The sequence below is a fragment of the Eumetopias jubatus genome, unplaced genomic scaffold (genome assembly GCF_037043125.1).
Source record: "Eumetopias jubatus isolate StellerSeaLion01/CBP00866 unplaced genomic scaffold, mEumJub1_p1.0 scaffold_7, whole genome shotgun sequence".
NCBI classification, from domain to species: Eukaryota; Metazoa; Chordata; class Mammalia; order Carnivora; family Otariidae; genus Eumetopias; species Eumetopias jubatus.
The window spans coordinates 84,031,173-84,054,391 of NW_028274813.1; the positions used below are offsets into that span (position 1 = coordinate 84,031,173).

General features: G+C 47.5%; 2 protein-coding genes across 3 annotated transcripts in view; both read right to left on the reverse strand.

Annotated features, from left to right (window-relative positions):
* EHD4 (EH domain containing 4) overlaps positions 1 to 1,470 on the reverse strand; it is a 74,966-nt gene extending 73,496 nt beyond the window's left edge. Inside the window, exon 1 of the mRNA XM_028094440.2 lies at positions 1,133 to 1,470. Within this exon, the coding sequence (XP_027950241.1) occupies positions 1,133 to 1,368 (236 nt within the window). The 5' untranslated portion in view covers positions 1,369 to 1,470. The remainder of the gene's footprint in view (positions 1 to 1,132) is intronic.
* A 12,548-nt stretch (positions 1,471 to 14,018) lies between these two features.
* The window catches only part of PLA2G4E (phospholipase A2 group IVE), a 65,981-nt gene continuing 56,780 nt past the window's right edge, over positions 14,019 to 23,219 (reverse strand). For both annotated transcript variants that reach the window (XM_028094437.2, XM_088025102.1), the window contains exons 13-20: positions 21,074 to 21,296; positions 19,004 to 19,118; positions 18,351 to 18,488; positions 17,891 to 17,998; positions 17,168 to 17,371; positions 16,144 to 16,310; positions 14,712 to 14,895; positions 14,019 to 14,239 (exon numbers count right to left, since the gene is read on the reverse strand). In XM_028094437.2, the coding sequence (XP_027950238.2) occupies positions 14,019 to 14,239; positions 14,712 to 14,895; positions 16,144 to 16,310; positions 17,168 to 17,371; positions 17,891 to 17,998; positions 18,351 to 18,488; positions 19,004 to 19,118; positions 21,074 to 21,296 (1,360 nt within the window). The remainder of the gene's footprint in view (positions 14,240 to 14,711; positions 14,896 to 16,143; positions 16,311 to 17,167; positions 17,372 to 17,890; positions 17,999 to 18,350; positions 18,489 to 19,003; positions 19,119 to 21,073; positions 21,297 to 23,219) is intronic.

Consider the following 23,219-nt stretch of genomic DNA (forward strand, 5'->3'; position numbering starts at 1 on the left):
TCCCAAACCCTGGACCAAAACCTTAAATGATTAGTCCTTTGTTAAACTGACCCAGAGTTTAATCCAGGAAAATAAGTTTCCTAACCCCTAAAAAAGTGAGTCTTAAAAAGTGTCTTACTTCTGCTTTAGAAGTAACACAGTCTCTTCAAAAAGCAATTTGTTTCGATGTAAATGATTTCCCAACAAAAATCACTTCAGAGGAAGCTATATGAGTTGAGCCTTAGGGCATGCACGGTAATTGTTTGCTTTTGGAGACAGAGCAAGCATGACAAATATTTTCAGTTGTCAAGGGAGGAGGGAATGACCCACCTAAGAAATGGAAACCAACGAAGAGTAATACGACACTCCCCCTTAGTTCCACTGGGCGCCGGCTGGGGCTGCTACACAGTTAACTTCCTATGGCCGGATAAAGGCGAGGCTGTGCAAGAGCTGAATAAAAGCGGCCTCTCTACCCGCTCCCCCCAACACTGTGGTGGGGGACGGCATGCAAGGACTTCAAGGGAAGGGGGCATTGGAAAAGTACCCTTTACTGTTGCCATTCATTCATTCATGCATGCATGCATTCATTCATTCATTAATACATTCCTTCAATAAATAGTTATGCGCTGGGGGCTTAATTCTTCAAATATGACTCAACAGTCCATTCGGATACCACACACCTCCGTCCCCATTTCTAGCCCTAGGCCTCACTCGCTCATCAAGAAGATGCTTATTACAGCCTCGCTCTCCTCCCTCCCTTCCCCGGGTCCCGGGCCAGGGTGACCGGACAAATCCAGTCAGAAGAGTCCCTTACCAAGAGCACGGAAGGAGGGCTCAGAGTATATGGAAAAGGGGTTTCGGGGACCTTCCTGCCTGCATGGGGGAGAGGCGGCCCCTTCTTGGGCGGCCGCGCCCCGGGGCGAGGCTGAGGGCTCCCGGGCACCGCGCTTGGACGGAGAACCTGAGCTCACGCCGATGGCTGGAGGGGGAAACGGCCGCGAGGGGATTCCGCACGGGCGAGTGGGCGCTGCAGGACGTCCGAGGCGGTGGGAGGCTGGTGACAGCACACGCACACGTGGGGAGGACCGCCTCCACCTAGGTGGTGGGAGCAGGGGTCGCGCGGCAGGGGCGACGAGCGGGCGGGGCGGGTTACCTGATGAAGGTGGTCTTGCCCGTGCTGTACTGGCCCACCAGCAGGATCATGGGCTTGTTCTCGAAGTCGGCGTCCTCCAGCGCCGGCGAGTGGAACTCGTGGAAGCGGTACGCCTCCTCCAGCGGCAGCACCTTGCGCAGGTAGAGCGAGCGCAGGCCGCCAGTCACCGTCTGCACCGCGTCGGCGCCTCCCGCGCGCTCGCGCCCGCCCGCCTGCCGCCCCATCCAGCTGAACATCCTGCAGCCGGTCCGCGCCCCGCGCCGGCCCTCTCAGTGCCTGCCCCGCGCTCCGACCCCGCTCTGAGTTCGACCCTCTCCGGCTCGCTCTGAGCTGCCCCAGCCGCTCTCGCCGCCGCCCGAGCTGGCCCCGCCTCGTGCCGTCGCAGCCAATCTCCGGTCGTTACGTCACGGCAGCTCGTTCACTATTCAGAAGGCTTGCTCAAGTCCTTCCTCATTGGGCCGCTGCCAGGGCGGGTGGTGGCGTCAGCCAATGGAGAGGAGGTTCTTAATGAATTATTGATGACGGAGTCTCCCCGCGGTACTGGGCGGAGGAGAGGGTGTCTCCAGCGCCGCTGGGCGCAGACCGGTCAGAGGAGGGGCCCCTTTAGGTCGCCGGAGCCCCACCTCTGGCCAGGTGGCGTCGGCTTCCGGGCAGATCTGAGCTGGCAAAAATGAGCCTCCGGAGGCTTAGTCTCTCCTTCCAGTCTTATGATACTGGGGACAACAGTGCAGAAAGTTGATAGGCAGGTTCTTTCTACCCGCTGGCAGGTTATTATTTACCTTCATTTTATTAGTGAAGAGACCTTGACTCACAGACATACTGACAAGATTTGAATAAGGGGAAGGAGACTCCAATTTACTTGACTAGATATTTCTCCTACTTCACACTGCCTCCACTAAATTCTGGGATCGATTGAAAACCGTTTGCCCTTATTTTTCTTTATTTGATTTAATGTAAAATTGAAAGTTTAATCATCATCCTCATTATTACAACCTAATGACCACATATGGACATGTAAAGAGTTATTATTACCTCCTAGCTCTCTCTTTTTCAGGTTAAAAGGACACGTCTAAATTGAGACTGGGAGAAATAATCAGCCATCACTTTTGGTGTTCTAGGTAACAGTTTGAGAATATTTCTCAGTTGTTTTAGAGCATTTCTCAGATGTGATCCATGGAGTCACCTGCATAAGAATAACCTGGGATGCTTGTTAAAATTCAGATTTCCGGTCATCACCCCAGACACACTGAGTTAAAATACTGTGAGGAAGGATGGGGCTCAACAAGTGTTCTCAGGTGATTCTGATACACCCTAAATTTGGGGAAACACAATGCCCAACAGTACTTCTCTAACTTGATAGAAATGCAGATTCTGATTCAGGGGTGTGCATTTCTGACAAGCTTTCAGGTGTTTCCAATGCTGTTTGTCTATGGACTATAATTGCTGGGCCAGAGCTGTGGTGAAGAGAGAACAGGACTTGGCATCAAAAGACCTGGGTTTGAATCTTGACTACAGAAGTTAATGGCTATGTGGCTTTAAATGCAATGAGCTGCCTCTCTGCCTCAGTTTCCTTGTTTGTAAAAATGGGAACTCCTTGGGAGTTGTTGTGTGGATCAAATATTTAGAGGAAACTGTATGTAACTAGGGAAGTGGAAAGAAAGCCAAAGGAAAATGAACTTGGATATCTGCCTCATGTCAAAATAAAACAAAGATTAAAATGTAAAAATAAAATACATAGAACTACTAGAAGAAGGTACAGGTGAAGATTTATAAAATTTTGGAAGGGAAAAGCTTTTCTGATCAAAACCAAAGACAAATTATGAAGAAAAGGTTGACAGTTTTCTCAACAAAAAAGTAAAAGCTTTAGTGTATTTTTAAATATACAAACCCATGTAAACATACTCTTTACCATATGACCCAGAAATTGTAGCCCTTGGTATTTACAAATAAGTTGAAAACTTATGTCTGCACAAAAATGGCACATGGATATTTATAGCAGCTTTATTCATAATTGCCAAACCTTGGAAGCAACCAAGATGTCCTTCGCTAGATACACTTCGCTATGGTACAACCAGCTGATAGAATATTATTCAGTGCTAAAAAGAAACGAACTATCAAGTCAGGGAAAGCCAGAGAGAAACCTTAAAATCCATACTACTAAGTGAAAGAAGACAATCTGAAAAGGTTGCATACTGTATGATTTGACTATATGACATTCTGGAAAAGGCAAAACTATGGGGACAGTAAAAGGATCAGTGATATCCAGGGGTTAAGAAAGAGGGAAGGATGAATAAGAGGAGCAAGAAGACTTATAGAGTAGTGAAAATAATTCTGTATGATAATGTCATTATACATTTGTCCAAATTCATTGACCGTATAACACCAAGAGTGAACCCTAATATCAACTGTGGATTTTGGGTGATAATGATGTGTCATTGTAGACTAGATTCATTGACTGTAATGAATCAATTACACTCTGGTGCAGGATATTGCTGATATGGGATGTTGATAGTGGGAGGCTATATATTGGGGAGGCAGGGGTACATGGAAACTCTCTGTACTTTATGCTCCATTTTGTTGTGAATCTAAGACTGCTCTAAAAAATTCTATTAAAAATAGTATATATAAAAAATAAACAAATCCATAAACAAAGGTAAAAGGCAAAAGACAAATTGGGAAAACTATTGACAGACATATATAATAAATATATTTAATTAAGGATATTAGAACTTTAAAGGCTACTGTAAAATTGTTAGGAAAGAAATGATGCTCCATTAGAAAATGAGCAGAGGACATAGGCAACTAAAAAGACAAATATAATTGGCCAATAAACATTAAATGATGCTAACCTCCATTAATAATCAAAAGATAAAAATTTAAAATAAATAGATAACATTAAGAATGGCAGACTTATTTTTATAAGATAATGCCTAATGTTGACAAGAGTGTGGAAAAAGATACCATCTCATACATTGCTCGATATGGTGTAAACTGGCACTTTAATGGAGTCCATACTTATAAAAAAATCTTGAAAACACACATTCAAGACTTCTGTAACATCGTACTTAATGATGAAATAACTGCATGCTAAGATCAGGAACAAGGTAAAGATGTCTACGCTTATCACTTCTGTTTAATGTCATACTAGAGGTTCTAACCAGTACAATAAGAAAAAGAAAAGGTATCCACTTTGGATAGGAATAAGTAAAATTGTCTTTATTTGCAGATGATATGACCATCTATGTAGAAAATTCTATAGAACCTACAAAAAAAGCTACTAGGATTAATAAGTGAGTTCAGTCAGGGTGCTAGATACAATACACATATCCAAAAACCAGCTATGTCTTTATATACCAGAAATGAACAATGGGCCGGTGAAATAAAAAATCAATGTCACTTGTAATAACATCAAAAATATGAAATATTTAAGGATAAATCAGATAAAAAATGTACAAGGTCTAGGGGTGCCTGGGTGTCTCAGTCGGTTAAGCATCTGACTCTTGATTTAGTCTCAGGTCATGATCCCAGGGTCCTGGGATAGAGCATCAGGCTCCCTGCTCAGTGGGAGGCCTGCTTCTCCCACTTCCTCTGCCTGCTTGCGTTCCCTCACTGTCTCTCTGTCAAATAAATAAATAAAATCTTTTTTTTTAAAAAAAAGATTCTCTCTCTCTCTCTCTGCCCCTCCACCCTGCTCCTGCGTGTGCTCTCTCTAATAAAAAAAAAAAAATGGGCAAGCTCTATACACTGAGAACCACAAAGTATTTCTGAGAGAAATAAAAAAAGGCCTAAATAAATGGAGATATATACGATATACCATGTTTATGGATCAGAAGACTCAATATTGTTAAAATGTCAATTTTCTCCAAACTAATGTACAGATTCAGTGCAATTCCAGCAGGCTGTTATTTTTGTAAAAACAGATAGGCTGATTCTAAAATTCATATGTAAATGAAAAAGACCTAGCCAAAGCAACTTTGAAAAAATTAACAAAGTTGGAGGACTTACACTACCTAATTTCAGGGCTTACAAACCTACAGAAATCAAGACAAGACAGTGTGGTATTGGTATAAAAATAGACTAATATATCAATGAAATAAATAGAGTTCAGAAATAGACCCACACATCTATAGTCAACTGATTTTTGACAAAGTGCAAAGGCAATTCAATGGATGAAAAAAGTCTTGTCAACCAATAATGCTAGAACAATTGAATACCCATATGCAAAAATATAAACTTTGATCCACACTTTGCACTGTATGTAAGAATTAACTCAAAATGACCAGAGTCATAAATGTAAAACTTAAAATTATAAAACTTCTAGAAGAAAACATAATACAGGGGCAACTGGGTGGCTCAGTTGGTTAAACGTCTGCCTTCGGCTCAGGTCATGATCCCAGGGTCCTGGGATCTAGCTCCACATTGGGCTCCCTGCTCAGCGGGGAGCCTGCTTCTCCCTCTCCCTCTGCTGCTCCCCCTGCTTGTGCTCTCACTCTCTCTCTCTGTGTCAAATAAATAAATAAAATCTTTAAAAAAAAAACACAGTAGAAAATCTTTGGATATTATGTAGGGAAAGGTTTCTTAGATGATACCAAAAGCATGATCCATAAGAGAAAAAAATTAATAAATTGGACTTCATCAAGATTAAGAACTTCTGATATTTGCAAATGACATATCAGATAAAGGGCTAGTATCCAAAATCTATAAAGAACTTATCAAACTCAACACCCAAAGAACAAATAATCCAATCAAGAAATGGGCAGAAGACATGAACAGACATTTTTCCACAGAAGACATCCAAATGGCCAACAGACACATGAAAAAGTGCTCAGTCGCTTGGCATCAGGGAAATCCAAATCAAAACCTCAATGAGATACCACCTCACACCAGTCAGAATGGCTAAAATTAACAAGTCAGGAAACGACAGATGTTGGGGATGTGGAGAAAGGGGAACCCTCCTACACTGTTGGTGGGAATGCAAGCTGGTACAACCACTCTGGCAAACAGTATGGAGGTTCCTCAAAAAGTTGAAAATAGAGCTACCATATGATCCAGCAATTGCACTCCTGGGTATTTACCCCAAAGATACAAATGTAGGGATCTGAAGGGGTACGTGCACCCCAATGTTTATAACAGCAATGTCCACAATAGCCAAACTATGGAAAGAGCCAAGATGCCCATCGACAGATGAATGGATAAAGAAGAGGTGGTAGATATACACAATGGAATATTATGCAGCCATCAAAAGGAATGAGATCTTGCCATTTGCAACGACGTGGATGGAACTGGAGGGTGTTATGCTGAGTGAAATAAGTCAATCAGAGAAAGACATGTATCATATGAACTCACTGATATAAGGAATTCTTAATCTCAGGAAACAAACTGAGGGTTGCTGGAGTGGGGGTGGGGTGGGAGAGATGGGGTGGCTGGGTGATAAACATTGGGAAGGGTATGTGCTATGGTGAGCGCTGTGAATTGTGCAAGACTGTTGAATCACAGATCTGTACCTCTGAAACAAATAATGCAATATATGTTAAGAAAAAAAAGAGGAAGAAGATAGTAGGAGGGGAAGAGTGAGGGGGGTGGAAATCGGAGGGGGAGATGAACTATGAGAGACGATGGACTCTGAAAAACAAACTGAGGGTTTTAGAGGGGAGGGGGATGGGGGATGGGTTAGCCTGGTGATGGGTATTAAAGAGGGCACGTTCTGCCTGGAGCACTGGGTGTTACGCACGGAACACTACATCAAAAACTAATGATGTAATGTATGGTGATTAACATAACAATAAAAAATTTAAAGAAAAAAAGATTAAGAACTTCTGACCTTTGAAGGATACTGTTAAGAGAATGAAAAATTCAAGGCACAGACTAGGAAAATATATTTTCAAATTACATATCTGATAAAGGACTTGTATCCAGAATGTAAAGACCTCTTAAAATTCAATAATAAGAAAACAACCCAATTTAAGACATGGGAAAAAAAATTTGAACAGATACTTCCCCAAAAAAGATATATGGGCAAATAAACACATAAAAAAATGTTCAACATCATTAGTCATTAGGAAAATGCAAATTAAAACCACAACAAAAGATACTACTACATACCTATTAGAATGCCTAAAATTAGAAGACTGACCATACCAATTGTTGGTGAGGATGTGGAGCAACTGGAACTCTCATACGTTGATAGTGGAATGTAAAATTATGCAACTCCTTCGGAAAACAGTTTGGCAATTTCTTTTTTTTTTTTTAAGATTTTATTTATTTGAGAGGCGTAGGGCAGAGAAGGAGAGTGAGAGGGAGAAGCAGACTCCCAGCTGAGCAGAGAGCCTGATGCAGGGCTCGATTCCAGGACGCTGGGATCATGACCTGAGCCACAGGCAGACGCTTAACCGACAGCCAACCAGGTGCCCCCATTTGGCAATTTCTTAAAAAGTAAACCATATACCTACCACATGACGCAGCAGGGGAAGAGCACAGGAAGAATTACAAAGGGCATGACTACAAAGGATTTGTTCGTTACCTTGACTGTGGTGAAAGTTGACAGTTGTATACATCTGCAGAAACTCATCAAATTGTGTGCTTTAAATATGTGTGGTTTATCATGTGTCAATTATACCTTTATTAGTTGTTAGAAATGCTCATACTTCTAGACTCAGAAATTTTGCCCTGAGGAAATAATCAATGTAAAGCTTTCTCTAAAGCATGTTTATCAGCATGACACATAATAGTGAAAAGCTGTGATTAGCTGTCCCCCCATGGAGGATTCGTTAGATAATGGATTCCTATGCAGTCTCTGAAAATTGTGTCATATAAAAAGAATGTTAATGACCTGGGAAAATACTCAGAATATATTTTTAAGTGGAAAAAAGATTACAGGAGAGAATACATTCAATTACTATGGAAAACAGTATGGCAATCCCTTGAAAAATTCAAAATAGAACTACCATATGATCCAGTAATCCTACTTCTGGGTATATATCCCAAAACCTTGAAAATAGGTTCTCTAGGAGATACTGCACATCCGTGTTCATAGCAGCACTATTCACAATAGCCAAGAGGTGGATGCCACCCAAGTTTCCATTGATGGATGAATGGATAAACAAAATGTGGTATATACTTACAATGAAATATTATTCAGACTTAAAAAGGAAGGAAGTCCTGTCATATGCCACTCTCTACAAGAACCTTGAGAACATGATGCTAAGTGAAATAAACCAGTTACAAAAAGACAAATAGCATATGATTCCACTTTTATGAGGTATCTAAAGTAGTCAAATTTGTAGAAACAGAAAGTCAAATGGTGGTGACCAGGGACTGGAGGGAGTAGGAAATGGGGAGTTTTCAGTAGTATAGAGTTTCAGTTTTGCAAAATGAAAAAATTCAGGAGATCACAACAATGAGATCATAGTTAACACTATTGGCCTATACACCTAAAAATGGTTAAGGTGGTAAATTTTACGTTATGTATATTTTACCACAATTTTTAAAAAAATGAATGTATAGGATTTTTGTACTTTTGAAAAAAAATTTAAAGTGAGGAAGTGAAAACATGGGAGAGACAAACCCCAAAATAGTAATGATCTCTGCATTTTGGAATGAAAAATGATCTTAGTTTCCTTCTTTATGTGCTTTAGCATTTTTCAGATTTTACACAATAATCATGTTCTTGTTTTATAACCAGAGAAAAATTTGAAGGAAGAAAAAAAGTTACTGCCTTTAATCTTTAAAACCAGGGAAAGTCCTGAAAGAGCCTGGAACCAGAGGACCCATCATAATGTCTTACTTTTCTCCCTTCTCTGTCTTCAGACAACTGCAGTCCCCGCTTTCGTGCTCTTGATCTGTCCTCAGTGGAGCAGGAGAGTGACGGGCGCGCCTTAGGACAGTCATCTTGCATCCATTTGCAAGCTGGAATCCTCTTTTGGTTTTCCTTCTTCAGACTCAACAATCCCAGTTACAGTCACCTTTTCATCTGAATCGAATTGTTTTTTCAGGCTAAATCCTATTTCAGGCAGTTTTACAGAGAGTGCCATTAGTTACCTGGATTTTTGTTGGATTAAATAATTCATGAAATAAGTATTTTGATAGTAAGACTCAACTCTCTTTGCTATATGGAAATTTTAATCGTAATTCTTGCGGAAGGTTTTTTTTTTTTCCCTTCTTATCCTTGGTAATTTGAGGTTCACAAGGTCTGCTTTATTTATTTATTTATTTATTTATTTATTTATTTATTTATTTATTTATTTGAGGGGGGAGAGAGAGAGAGCATGCGAGCTCCTGGGCATGAGCAGCATGGGGAGGGGCAGAAGGAGAGGGAGAGAGAGAATCTTAAGCAGGTTCCACGCCCAGCCCGGAGTCCGACGTGGGGCTTTATCTCACGACCCTGAGATCACGGCCTGAGCTGAAATCAAGAGTTGGACACTTAACTGACTTTACCGCCCAGGCGCCCCTCACAAGGTTAGCTGTAGATGGTGTTCAGGCATAACAAGTGCAGTGTCTTACTCTGATACTTTAAGTCCCAGAGTAGTTAAAGTCCTGAGAGACACATGCTAAAGAGATTAGAGGAGGTACTTTGGCCTGCAAAGAGCCCCCTTCATTCTCAGACACACCTCTCCATTCTCTGTGGCCACTTACCCAGGTCACTGCTGCCACTTGGAGATATAGCTTATAGGACACGGCAGGGGGAGATGTCTGGGAGGTACTTGCAGTAAGACAGCCAGCTGCCTACACATGGTCCATTTTTCAGCAACGGAACTCTCATTTTCAGCCAGGCACATTGCCACCCAGGTAAAAAACAAAATTTTCCTGTCTCTGTGCAATTAAGTGTGATCATAAGACCTTGCAAGGGCTGTTTGCTGATAGGTTACCTGAAGGATGTGTGGAAGTTGCAGGAAGTCCCCTTTAGAAAGAAAAGAGTTCAATCTTGCTCTCCCCTTCTTCTCTCTTGTAGTCTGGGGTAGGGATATGATGGCTGGAGCTTCAGGGCCCATCCTGGACCATGAGGCCAAGGACTACACATGGGAAGGTAAATCACAGCTGGGAGGGGCAGAATCCTGGATGAGTCCTGGACATGCCATGCCCGCCTTGGATGGCCTCCTTGTGGGCTTCTTTGACATGAATGTATTGAAGCCCCTATTTGTTAGGTCTCTGCTAGTGAGAGAAGAAAGTAATTCCTAACACTGAATTTGTTCCTAGAAATGGAATCTGCAGTAACAGAACCCAAAATGTGACATTCCCTTAGTGGAAGAGAGGGGAGGGTCAGCATTAAGGATTCAATTACTGCAGGCTGGGATTTAAAATAAAGCCACACGTATTTTTCGACATGCCTCTTATCGAGAGATGGGATCTTGGTCCCATCCACTTGAATCCAGGCTGGCTTGTGAGTGCTTCCGCCAATAGCGTTCTGTGGAAGTGATGTTCTGTGACTTCTGGCACTCGGTCATAATACACCATGCACCTGTCACCGAGTAACACTCGCTCTTGGAGCCCTGACCTGCCATTTAAGAAGGTTGATGATCTTGAAACCACCATGCTGAGGAGGCCGTGTGAAGGTGCTCTGACAGTCAGTCGGACTGAGCCTGTCCTTCGGTCACCCAGGAACCAGATATGTGAAGGAAAGAACCATCTCAGACCCTTCAGCTCCAGGTATTCCAGACCCCAGCCATCTGAGCCCTCCCCAGGCAGTTCAAGTCATTTCAGGGGAAGCCCCACCCATGAATAAGAGTTGCCCTTGCTGTGCCCTTTTTAAATTCCTGATCCATAGAATCTGTGGGCATAATCAAATGGTGGTTCTTTTGTGCCTGCATTTTGGTTTTTGTTTTGTTTTGTTTTTGTTTGTTTGCTCAACAATAGATAATTGGGACAACTGGTAATTCTCATTATCTTGTTAAGGTAAAAGTTTAGTTTTCTGTCATAGAAAAGAAGTTCAGAGGTAGGCAGACCAGGGCTAGATTGGTGTGTTCATTGTCAGCAGGAGTTCAGATCCCTTTATCCTCCCTGCTGTCTGGAATGTGGACACAATGGGTGGAGCTCCAGCAGCCGTACTGGACCAGAAGGCAAACTTGAGGATGGCAGAAGCAAGAGCTGAAAGGAGCCTGGGTATCTGCTAAGAAACAGATAAATCAATTTCTTCTATCTTCTTTAAGATACTCTTAAGAATCAAAAGATCAAAAGTTTTTTTTATCTTTTTGATTATGTAATGAAAAGTAATGCTAACTGGTATAGAATTTGAATACATGAAACAAGAACTTAGGAAACTGGCTTGGCTGGAGCTAAAGGTTTGAGAATTTTCAAAATAGAAGTGGTGGTTGAAGTCCTGGGTGTAGATGAGATTGCCTAAGGAGAGTCCGGAGTGGGAAGAGGGGAGAGCTGAGGAGAGAACCTCAGGGAATACCAGCAGTTAATGGAGAGCAGGGGAGGTGAGACCACAGGAAGGGCTGGAAAGTGAGAAGGAAACCAGGCTGGATGGTGTCCAGCAAACCTGGCCCCTTCCCTCTGGGGGGAAGCCTAGTTGGCAGCCCCTAATGCGGTCCTCATGTGTACACGGCTAATACCGAAATTTCCCTTTGTTTTGCAAGGCTCTGTTTTGATGAAGCTCTTCTACGTGGGACGAGAAGGAAGCTCCTTGAAGTGTGGGGTCAATTGTTAATCATTTTTATTGTCCCAGTGCCTACCACAGTGACTGGCATGCAGCGAGAAAGCAAGAAATATTTGCAGGCGGAACTGAGTTGAACTGCTGTTGGCAAGGAAGTGTGGGAAGGGAGGGTTTCAGGAAGGAGGGGTGGTCTGTGGTGCCAAATATCGAGAACAGTCAAGTAAGATAAGGCCTGTAAAGGGCTGGTGCCATTTGGCTCAGTGTATCTGGCAATCAGGACATTGGTGACCTTGGGGAGAAGTGTTTTCACGGGGACTGGGGACAGAACACAGTGGTGTGTGAGAAGCCCAGGCAGGGGTGAGGGCAGGAGTCAGGCTGCTTTTGCAGCACCAGATAATGAATGAAGATGAGTCAACAGCATTTACCCACATGGCCATTTTATTCTGGGCTCAAATACTACAGTGATTTTTATAAGCCTCATTGTACACACTTTGATGAATCCAAGGCAGGGCTGTCTTCACTGTCCAGCAAACAGGTCTTACAGTGTGGCTCACTCTAATTTAAGGAAAGCCTGTTTGTTGCAGATGGAGAGAAAAGATGTCAAAGTGGAGGCTGTTGGCTGCTCTGGCGTAGAGGATGGGCGGCATCCCAGGTCCGAATTATCTGGGTGGGGACCAGTTTTGCAGGTCCAGGAGCCCTGTTTACCAGTGGGTTAGGGGCATTAATGGATTCCTGCTTTCCAAGCTTGTAGGAGAGTAGGGCATAAATCCACACCGCTGAAATTTAATATGTGTAGCCTCATGGGGATGTGGGCAGTGCGCAGAAAGGAGGTGGGAATCTCCTTAAAATGCAGATTCTGATCCAGCAGACCTGAGGTGGGGCCTGAGCTTCTCTGCATGTCTAACCAGTCCCCCACCACACTTTGAGTAGCAAGGATGGATTTTGGAAGCCGGTTTTTCTGGACTTTCGTTACTTGTCACCACTCATCATTTCCTAGCAACCCAAGGACTGCTTCGGGAGCATAGAGGCCAGGAAAGAGGGCCAAGTCTTCCAGGTTTGCTGGGCTTCATGCTTTCTGGTCACACCTTCCATTGGCCTGGACATCTCCATGGCTCAGGTTACATATTTCTTTAGTCAAGTTCCTAGCCTGATGGGAGGCCTGGATACTTTGGGCTTCTCTGTGTCCCAGGGCTTTCCCAGTGACTTGTCTGCCAACCTTCTGCAAGGACAGATGGGCTTCTTCCTCAGGGCTAACCTACTCCTTTAAGGGTTGAGTCTTCCTCGTTGAGAGTTGCCTAGGGCGACTCTCCGAGAGCTAGGGATGTCCTGGCCATGGTGTTTACGTGATAAATAAGAGGAATCCCATTTAGAAATAAATAATCCCGTCTGGAAACCAGAGAGGAAGGTGAGAAGGGAACCGAGGAGTGCTCCTGGGACAGGCTGGCTGGCGAGTGCTGGCCTGATGCCTGACTCCATTTCCCTGCTCAGACATCCCTGAGCTGCACCCCAGATCCTTGTTCCGAGAGCTTGAGCTGCAGGTGCAGGCTTTGCCGGGCATGTCATTGGAGCTGGGTGCTCAGATGAGGCTGCCTGGTTCAGATCCCAGGGATCAGTGGTCCAGGGGCTCTGAGCGGCTGGAGGGGGACTGCTGAGACCTGCCCGTCACCTGTTTGGCTTTGTTACTGAAGAGACCAGTTCTCGGTCTAGTGCTTGGTCAAGATCTTCTAGATCATCACACTATCTATGAATACCCTGATTCAAAACAACGAAAACCACAAAATATAGTAGCCTATAAAAATAATGATTGCCTTAATTTTACAAAGGCGTTTTTTTCCAAAGAACCCGGAGTACTCTTAGGTCCTCCTCTTGTTCATTCCTGGAGGCGTTCTGTGCCAGGAGGCCGAGGGGAGTAGAATCAAGGGGGCTTTGAGCTCCAGCTCGCAGGCCGAGGTTTCTGGGGAACCTGTCTCTTCCACAGGCCATGCTTTTATTCTCCATACTTGGGGCATGTGTGGGACCCTGTGGCTACTGGACCTCCTTCCCTGCAGGGAAAGGTTTAAAAAAATTCCTGTGGGTCTAAAATCCCAACACATGCCCGTGTTATGTTCCTTTTGTCTCTTTCTCTATCTCCCTCAACTTTTTAAAATTTTTATTTTTTTTTGATAAAAAGCCCAGGTCAGCCTGCCTATACCCCTTGCCAGAGAGCAGAGCCAGCTGAGCAAGCTGGTCAGCCCCAGTGGGCTCCACGCCTCTGACCATAGAAGCAGACATGAGATCGGTGAGGCTCGCTGGGACTTAGGAGGGACACTCGCTCTTCAGGTGTTTCTTCTTTTCCACCGCCAGTCTCAAGGCCTGAAGGAGCTTGTCCTTGTTATTCAGGATGTTGTACTCAGAGAGCTTCACCAGCTTGTCAAAGGCGGCCTCTGTGTATGTCAGCTCCTTGGTAGCGTATGGAGTTTGGGGGCCATAAATGTCCACGTGGCCCTGTTCCAGCTCCTCGGGGCTTCGCGCTACACCTGGAGGCAGCAGAAGGACTTGCTATACACGGAAGGTTGTAAGGGCTTGTGTCTGTCTCTCTCCCCATGGCCTGTCCCAGCACACGTGGGCACACACACATGCATGCACGGGGGAACACACACACACACACACACACACACACACACACACACACACACACGCACATGCACACCTCCATGCTCCTCAGGGCAGGGATGCAGCTTGCCCATCTTAGGACCACCCTGGCAGGACACAGAGCCAGGCACCTAGTGGGATGTCAATAAATGTTGAATGACTGCAAGAGTAGAGGATGACATTGCTGGCTCATGCAGGGGTGGGGGGCTTTGTTTTCTTCCAAAGCCAACGTTGGTTCAGACCAGAGCTAAGCTGGGCTTCCCTGTTAGCAAAGTCAGAAGACTGCACAAGTCCAAACATAGGAGCTCTTGGCCCAAGGCCAGTGAGTGGTGGGAACCGAGTTCAGAGGCGGCTTACCTGGGGCCTTGTACTTCTGGAAGGTGTCGTTGATGAGTGGGAAGAAAAGGATGATGGGGGCATCAGGCTCCTGGGAGTTCTCCAGCAAGTAGCACTCCTTGAGGTTTTCCTCGTCCTCTTGCAACTCATATTTGGGGAAGGGGATGTTCTGCACTGTGCAGTACTCACAGGTTTGTTTCATGGGCTGGAATAGAACAGGACACGCTGGAGGATTAGGAAGGGTGGGAGTGAGTAAGCAACCTGGAGCTCTAGATCCAGCTTCCTGATTTCCCCAGCCAACAACTCAGGTCTCCAACTACTTTGCCTCTTTGGGCTATTTTCAGAGCAAAGAGCCTGAGAGTTGGTGTGGGTCCAACTACAAGCTCCTTCTGAAGGTGGACAGAAGCCCTTTCAATGATGCTTCCCCCAAACACAGACCTGGGTAGATGTGGGCGGCAGCATGAGGGTGATTGGAGCTTTGCCACATCTGGCCATGTCCGGCCAGGCTCCTGTGGGATGTGCATGGCCTTTGGAACGGACGAAGGGCCACAAGGCTGGAAAGGACTCTGAAAGGGCATCTTTATAAACATGATGTAACAGAAAGAGCGGTGGACTGATAATGTCAGAATTCCCTCACTTCTGCCCCCCGTTCCAAGCTCACTAGTAGCGTGATCTTGAGCAAGCCACTGACCCCTCTCTGTGTCTCAGTTTCCCAGCCCTATAATACAGGAACAATAGTTGTTGTGCCATCCGCCTCGAAGAGCGGGTGTAAAGATCAAGGGCGAGCACGTGTAGGAAAGCATGCCGTCACTCATTTATAAACTTGACCCCTCACCATTGGTGTCATGCTTATCCTCTGTCTCTACGCCCCTTTCCTGGGCTTCAGGATAGGACTGTACTAAAGGAGACCAAAAAACAATTTCTTCCCCTTAAAAGGCCAGAACTTTTCAAAGGTAAATAGAGAAAAATAAACAAAAACCTCTGGTCCTGGCTTTTAATATAATCACATGGAGGGTCATATTTCCTGAGGAAAAGGGCAATGTGATTATTTTGAAAATAGGACATTATAAACTCTTGAAGTGGTGCAAAACTTTAGAATTGACTGGACTCCATTAAGGTTATTTTTAAGAACTCCTGTTTTTTTGCAGCTGACGAATTGCCAAATGCAGCAAGTGGTCAGATAATAAGATTGCTGAAATAAAACTAGAATTCGCTCCCTGGGTCTCTTTAAAGGCCACACTGCATGTGAGGGCCAGCTGGCTGCCCCTTGAGGTTTGGATGGCTAACCTTACATCGGGTAGAGCTGCTTGAGTTTCTCTGATGCTAAGTCTTGGGGCCTGTGGGGAATGCACGTTCTCCCATTTCCCAGTTTCGTGAAGGCTCAGTATGTGGCCTGTCTCAGAAGAGGCACAGCGCTTCTGCTCAGGCAGGAGCCTTTCTTTGTCACACTTGCCTTTGTCTGGGACCCAGCACAGTAATTGAGGTGGATGATGAGATCGACTTTTCTCTCGGGCCTAAGGAGGGGTGGGTAGCTGGAGTTGACGAAGAATGCGGTGTCCAACAGGCACAAGTGCTTCACAGACTCTGTCAGCTGGTTTGGGAAATCATCTAGCACCGTGTCTGAAAGCCAGGATTTCCAGTTACCATCATGCCTTGGTGCCCTGATCTCAGTGGTCGGTCCCATTCTGTGGGCAGAATGCCCTGCCTGGAGCTGCTTCACCTGGGTCTGGGCTTTGGGCCCTCTCCCTTCCAGCTAGGACCCCCGGTGAGTCCCGGTGTCCCTTGGGGTGGGCTGATAAAGAATAGCATTATCTTGGGGTTGTAGCAAGTCTTTTATGGAACACACAGAGAAAAACCACTCTGACTCAGCCACAGAGGTTTGGGGTTGCAGGGGTATAAAACTATCTTATAAATTAGTGCATACCCTGGGCCCAGAGCCAGCTGCCCTTTCTGCCCCAGACATCGAGAATGAGGATTTTTAGGCCAGGTCAAAGCGGCCATTTGCAGGCTGTGGCCAAGGAAAATACCAGTGATGGGGGCAAATCAATTTTTGAGCAGCGTGGGGAGGGGGCACTGAGTTGAAGCTACATGACCACAATTTAAGACCTGGCTCTGCCACTTACCATTTGGGGGTTCTTGAGCTGGACCATCCCTACCCAACTCTCAGGGGCACCATTCACATTAAAAGGTGCCCCCAGAGCACAACGAGAGAAAGTCAGGGCCCTCATTTCCCCAGCAGGGTCCCAACTTCTACTTGTTGGGATTGTTGTACAGATTCAAGTAATTAAATACCAACACTGCTCCACCTACGTTCAGAACCTCACCAAACGTGGAAGACGCCTTCAGGAGAGTCTGCCCCCCTTTCCCCCCCACCCCTACGAACGTGGTCAGAGGAGCTTTGCCACCATTTCTCCATGGCAGCCCCAACGTGCCCTTCTCCTTTATCCAGGCAGAGGTGGGCAGCCAGGGAGGGTTACCTCTCCACCTGGAGAACTGGCTGTTCTGGAGGTAGTCGGTGTGCAGCTGCAGGCCCAACAGGAAGTTGTGGAACTGAGACACAAAGGACCGGTGGGTGAGGATGCTGCGGAAAGTACTGGAGAGCCACGACCCTGGGATCACCACCGCAGTGTCCAAGACGTTGGCATCACATTTGGGGATTTCAGGCAGGAGTGGCTCATCTTCTGCAGGGGAGAGGGAGGATGGAAGGCGGGTCACAAGAGCTGGGGTCCTCGGGTGGCCCAAGCAGAGCCTGCATGGTTACCCGGCACCCAGGGGTCAGCCACTGTAAGTGCAGATCACACCTTCCTTGCCTAGTTGTTAAGGCCCTGGCACTGGAGACTTAGAGACCAGGGACAGGGTGGTGGAGAAGAGGAGTGATGACAGGTAAGGGGGGCGGGTCCCAGAGAGGACCGGGAATCTAGAAGCACCCCTGTAACTGTGCTTGTGGATCCCTACCCCCTTGGCCCTCCTGGGCACTGTACCACTCTGCTGGCCCCTCCTCCACCCCCAGCCAGGCCCGGGCGGACCCCTGAAACTTGTGATGGAGACTTGATCACCTTCCCCTTCAGGCAGGGACGACCCCACCCTAGCTGCTTTCTCATCTCTGAACCACAGAGATGACGACGTTGAAACACTAGGTTTGTGATCCACCCCTCCCCCGCATCACCCAGCCAAGAGGGGAAGCCAGTGGGGTCACCCACCGATGTCGTGCACTCTCTCCCTGGTCCATCTGTGGAAAAACTCCTCTGAGCTTTGGGACAGATTCCAGGCATCAAGCAAGTTTAGGGAGAAGATGCTGCTCCACAGGCCTAGGGGGCAGGGCCAGCCGTGAGCACCTCTGCCCCAGAGCCCCCAGCCACCCAAACACTGACTACTTCTACCTTGGCCTTGATGTTCCCTCCCAGTTGGGCTGCTCAGGGGGTGAGACAGACTTTGATTCCCCTCCCCCCACAGGGCAGCAGGACCCCCATGACGGATGAGGGCATGCTGGCAAATGCAGGAGGGTCGCATGCTCAAGGGATAACCCAAACCAGCACCAGCACCCAGGACAAGATCCTGGGAGAACGGAGCAGGCCTCCCTGTCACTCCTCTAATTCAAAGGGAGGGGGGCCTGCCCAGCATGGGGCGGGGTCCCCACGGGCCTCCCGGGCCAGGAGTCACCTAGCATGTAGCACATCCGCGACTCTGGGATCCTCTTCATCAGCCGCCCCATGAAGAACTCAGAGCCAAAGAGCTCGGTGGGGATGAAGGCCCCGTACTTCTGCAGGCCCACCTCATAGGGGGAGAACTCACACCACTCTGCCCAGGAAGCAGCAGGGTGGGGTGTCAGTCTCCAGCCTGGACAGCCCAACCCTCCCTCCTCAGGGCTCCTACAGGTCCGGGGCCTTGGGGGACCTGCGACATGAAGGCCACAGTCCCCCCACAAGGCACAAGGGGGCGCCCACGACTGGTTTCTGCTGGCCGGGCAAAACCGCCTTGCCACCTGCATTGTTCATTTGCTCCACCAAGCTGGATAAACAGAGACCACAACCGACCTCGAATCAGGGCAGCTTCCTAGAGTCCCTCATTCTGGGCACCTTAAGAAATATCTAGAACCCCTTCCCTTCATAACTTTATTGCCCTGTCCCATCAAACGTCTGCTTCTAGAAAAGCCACAAGCCCCCACCAGCCTGATCTATCCACACAGAAGGGGTAGCAAAGTCGAGATGGAGGGTGGTAAAGGTATGTGGTGGGTTGTGCGTGTGCTGGGGGCGCTGGGTACCTTTGCCTGCCGAGAAGGGACACCCTTATAAATTTCTAGCCACCAGTGTTACCTCTGAAATCCTGGTTGCTTACATCATCCTTGACATTGATGGTGAGGTAGATGGGCAGGGGGTTCTGGCCCTCACACAGAGCAGCACGCTGATCTGACAGTTTGGATTCATTTCTCTGTGGGGAGATGAAATGGTGAAGGAGCAGAGGCAGCCTGGGGACAGTGCAGAATAAGGGGGACGGTCTGGACCTCCAGCAGGCCATTTCCCGACTCCTGAGCCCACCTGGCGGCTGTGCAGGTCCCAGCCAACACCAGTCAATGTACCCGTACAACGTTCACTCGTCCCTGGGCTAGTCACCATCCCAGACGTACTGGACGGGAGTGGGACTGAATCTATAGCTTAGGGCTGTCCCTCAGAGTCCCAGGATTCCCCCCGAGTCTCAAGGACCAGAGCAGGAAAAGGTAGGGGCGGAAAAGGCCACCACTGTCCCCCTTCATCCCCATCATCTTCCACCTGATGTACCCTGGAGTAGGTCCATTTTTCTTATCTGCTTTGCATGTTAGGCTCTCTCATAAAATTTGTTTGGGAGGGGGAAAAAGCTGCTTGTAAGAAAATTTGAACAAAAGGCTTGGAAATGGTGCACAAGCTGTCAGCCAAGGTCCCTCTGAGTCCCCAGAGCACGGTGCTGCCAAATCAGAGGGGAGCCTGCAGATCAGCCAGGGCCACAAGCCACCTCCCGAAATGAATCAGCCAGTATAGACAGGCCAGTTGAGGGGCTAGAGCCCATGCTCTGACCCTAGGCTCTAAGCAGCTGCCTGCTGGGTGCCCATCCCTGGTTGTTCAAGTGTGTGAAGACCCCGACCTTGTGTGGGCTGCTAAACACACCTGTGGGACAAACAACTCTTAGGCTTCCCTTGAAAGGCAAGCAGGGTGCCTAACATAATGGCCCAGAGATCGGGGCACTGCGGAGCTAAGTCCTGGAAGTAGAGAGAAAACTATAGACTCAGGGAAGAACCCAGTCCATACTCACTGTCAAGGGGGCCCAAGGGAAAGAGGCTCTTGCCCTGGCCAGAGTGGAACAGCAGAGACCTCCTAATTTCAATCCTACACTTGCTCTCCTGGGAACCTTGGCTCCTCCTCATACCAAACCCCAGGCAACACTCAGATGTCTGTTGTCAAAAGCCGGGGTGCTTTCCTCCTTATCACATGGAGCACTAAGTATTGCTAGAAATATTAACTACCGCTCATTGATGTAGTTCCCATTTAAGGAATAGCACAAAGCAGGACCCAGATTTAAATCCTATCCCGCCTGAATCCAAAGGCCAATGCCCTCAGTCTCCGCCTGCCCTGCTTCATCATGAGCACAGATTAGATGGTGGATTATCAAGAGGGGGAGGGTGGGCGGCTCCATCAAAAGCTGTGAGTGCCTCAGTTCTGAATCCCCATTGCCTAGCACAGTTTCTGACGTGCAGGAGGTACTTAATTTTTTTTGAAAGAAAAAAAAATGAAGGAACGAATGCACTTTGAAGATGAGGTTCAGGTCATCCTTCATTTTAGGAATGACCTGCATCTAGACCAGCACATGACTGAGAACAGCAGGGATCCTGAGGCAGCCCATTTATGCCCATGGCGGGCACCAAACTCCTCTGACAGACAGCTTGTTTGGAGGACTCTCCAGGGGCCTTGCTGAACCTTCCAGACCAGCAGTCTAGGATGCTTCCACCCAGCCCTTCTTCCCTCTCTCCTCCACTTGGGGTCAGACTTGTATCGCAGTCTGATGCCTCTCCAGCCTCCCCCAGCTCCCTCCCTGTGTTCTCTCCTGGTGTCTTGGCATGGCTCTCAGAGGACATGCTGCCGCTCTGCAGGACTGCTCCTCAGCCATCCCCACCACAAGGGTCTCAGTCATACACAAAAGGCATGTGGGAAGACAATTCCACCATCTTCCTCCGTCATGCGCTTGGGCACCTCATGCTTCCTACTGTCCACAGATGAATCTGCAGGTGTAAGCTAACTTCCTTCTCATGAGAAGTAAGTCCAGAACCGTCCCCGGCCCACCCGTCCCAGCCATGAAGAGAGACAGCTGGTCATCAGCCAGGGCAGGTTGGACCTCAGAAGAAGCTGAGCACCTACCTCATCCCCCAGACAGGCCTCAACCAGCAGGCCCCAGAAATCTGTGAAGGTGACCTTGTAGCCTTCCTGACTGCGCTGCCGAAGTTCCTCCTGGAATTTGGAGAGCTGGTCTGGGAAGAGGGCAGGCATCTTGTCCTTGACCACGTGCCTCCGTGCCTCAAATATGGCAGGCTCTAGGTTTTTAGAGGACCAGTTAGGGTCACGGTACAAGGTAGCCATGGTCCTGGAGAGAGAGAGACACACATGGAGATAGAACTGAGCAGTCCAGGTCCAATCAACACTGGATCCTGGCCAGAGAGAAGGTGGACAGATCGTGGGAGACCCTAACTCACCAGGGAAGGAGCCTGGAGGAAAGGGGTGAACGTTATTATTCATAGTCACAATGGCCACCATGTGCCAGGTATAGCATGTTGCTTGAGAGTGAGGATTCTGGGGACACCTGGGCAGTGCAGTCAGTTAAGTGTCTGCCTTCGGCTCAGGTCATGATCCTGGCTCCTGGGATTGAGCCCTGGATCGGGCTCCCTGCTTAGCAGGGAGTCTGATTCCCCCTCTCTCTCTGCCCCTCCCCCTGCTCGTGTTCTCTCTCTCTCTCAAATAAATAAATAAAATCTTAAAAAAAGAAAAAGAAAAAAGAGTGAGGATTCTGTACCCAGATCTTTCTGGGTTCAAAACCAGACTCTGACACTCACTAGCTGTGTAATCTTGGGCAAGTTATCTAACTGCTCTTCACATCAGTTTCCCCATCTGTGGAATGGAGAGAATTGTGACTGTACCTACCTCAAAGAGTTATTGTGAAGATCACACGAGTTAATGCAATTTAAAGTGGTTTGAACAGTGGCCAGCACAAAGTGTGTGCTGGGTCGTGGAGCGGTGAGGCCAACATTGGAACCCAGGCTTGGCTGATTCCAGATCCTGGACTCTTTCCACTCTGCCACACTCATTCCCATAATTATGATGCTGGCGAAAGATTTACTTCCCCTGCTTCTTCTGAACTTATATGTGGGCAGTGGGAAGGAGTAAAACAAAGACGGAGACCCCTCTAGCCCTGGGTCTCTTCTTGGCCTGGACCCAGCCTTTCTGTCGATGTCAGGACCCTGGAACCCCGTGCCCTAGGTGACTTTGTCTGCAGCATCACTGTTGTCTGAACAGTGGCCTCTTCCTCCACAGGGCTTGTTTCTGGTCTGGGGTGGTGGGGTTTGGTCAAGAGATTTCATGGACAAAAAGCACCCTGCTCTCCATAAGATTCACTCTTACTTTTATATGTTTAAAGAGCTTTCAAAACCATTAGAAATGATTGATTTTAAAAGGATACTTCCCAGTGCTTTCCCAGACCAGGAGACCCTTCCCCTCCCCCCACTTCCCCCTAAGTTCCTCCCAGTCTCCTGCTCAGAAGGATGCAGGCACCCCTGGGCCCTGAGGGAAGCAGGTTTTATCTCCTTAGCGTACCACCCATGAGCCACGCCAATAAACGTCAGCTGTCCTGTCCCGTCTGGGCTGAAGCCTCGGAGTTCCTGATGCACCAGCAGCCCTTGGCCTTTCTAGGGAAAGTTCACGTCCACTGCTCAGATGAAAGTTACCTAGAGCTCCTCCGGGATGAGGGGCCAGCTTGGGACCTCGAGGGCTCAGAGGCCCACCAGTCCCTGACGGTAGAAGGTGCAGCCCCTCGTGGTCAAGGGTCCCCGGCCAGGGCTGTGTTATGACCTTGGTGGGCCTCTTCCACCATAAAAATATTAAAAATTATGTTTTATGATTGTTGTATAAAAACAAATATAATAATGTTATATTTATTCTCAGGTGAGAAGTTCTTTTTTTTTTTTTTTTTTTTTCCTGATCTTAAAAGAAGGTAAAACATTTTTCTGGGCTTCTACAAGCAGTGTGGGCCCTAGGCACGGTGGCTCCTGTGGAGAAGTTGACCTCACACTGGCCTCATGTTGTAGGGGCGGGGGGGGGTGGTTGGCTCGCTGTCCTTGCTCACGAGCAGAGAGTGAGGGAGCTGCCAGGGCGGGGGGGGGGGCAAGGCAAGGATGGGGGTGGGCTGGGGTGGGGGCAGCCAGAGCAGCTGGGCCGGCTCCACGTGGCCTTGGAGAGCTGGCGTGCTTGGAGAGGGCAACTGCATCTTCCCGGTAGGATGGGTCAGTGGCGGGAG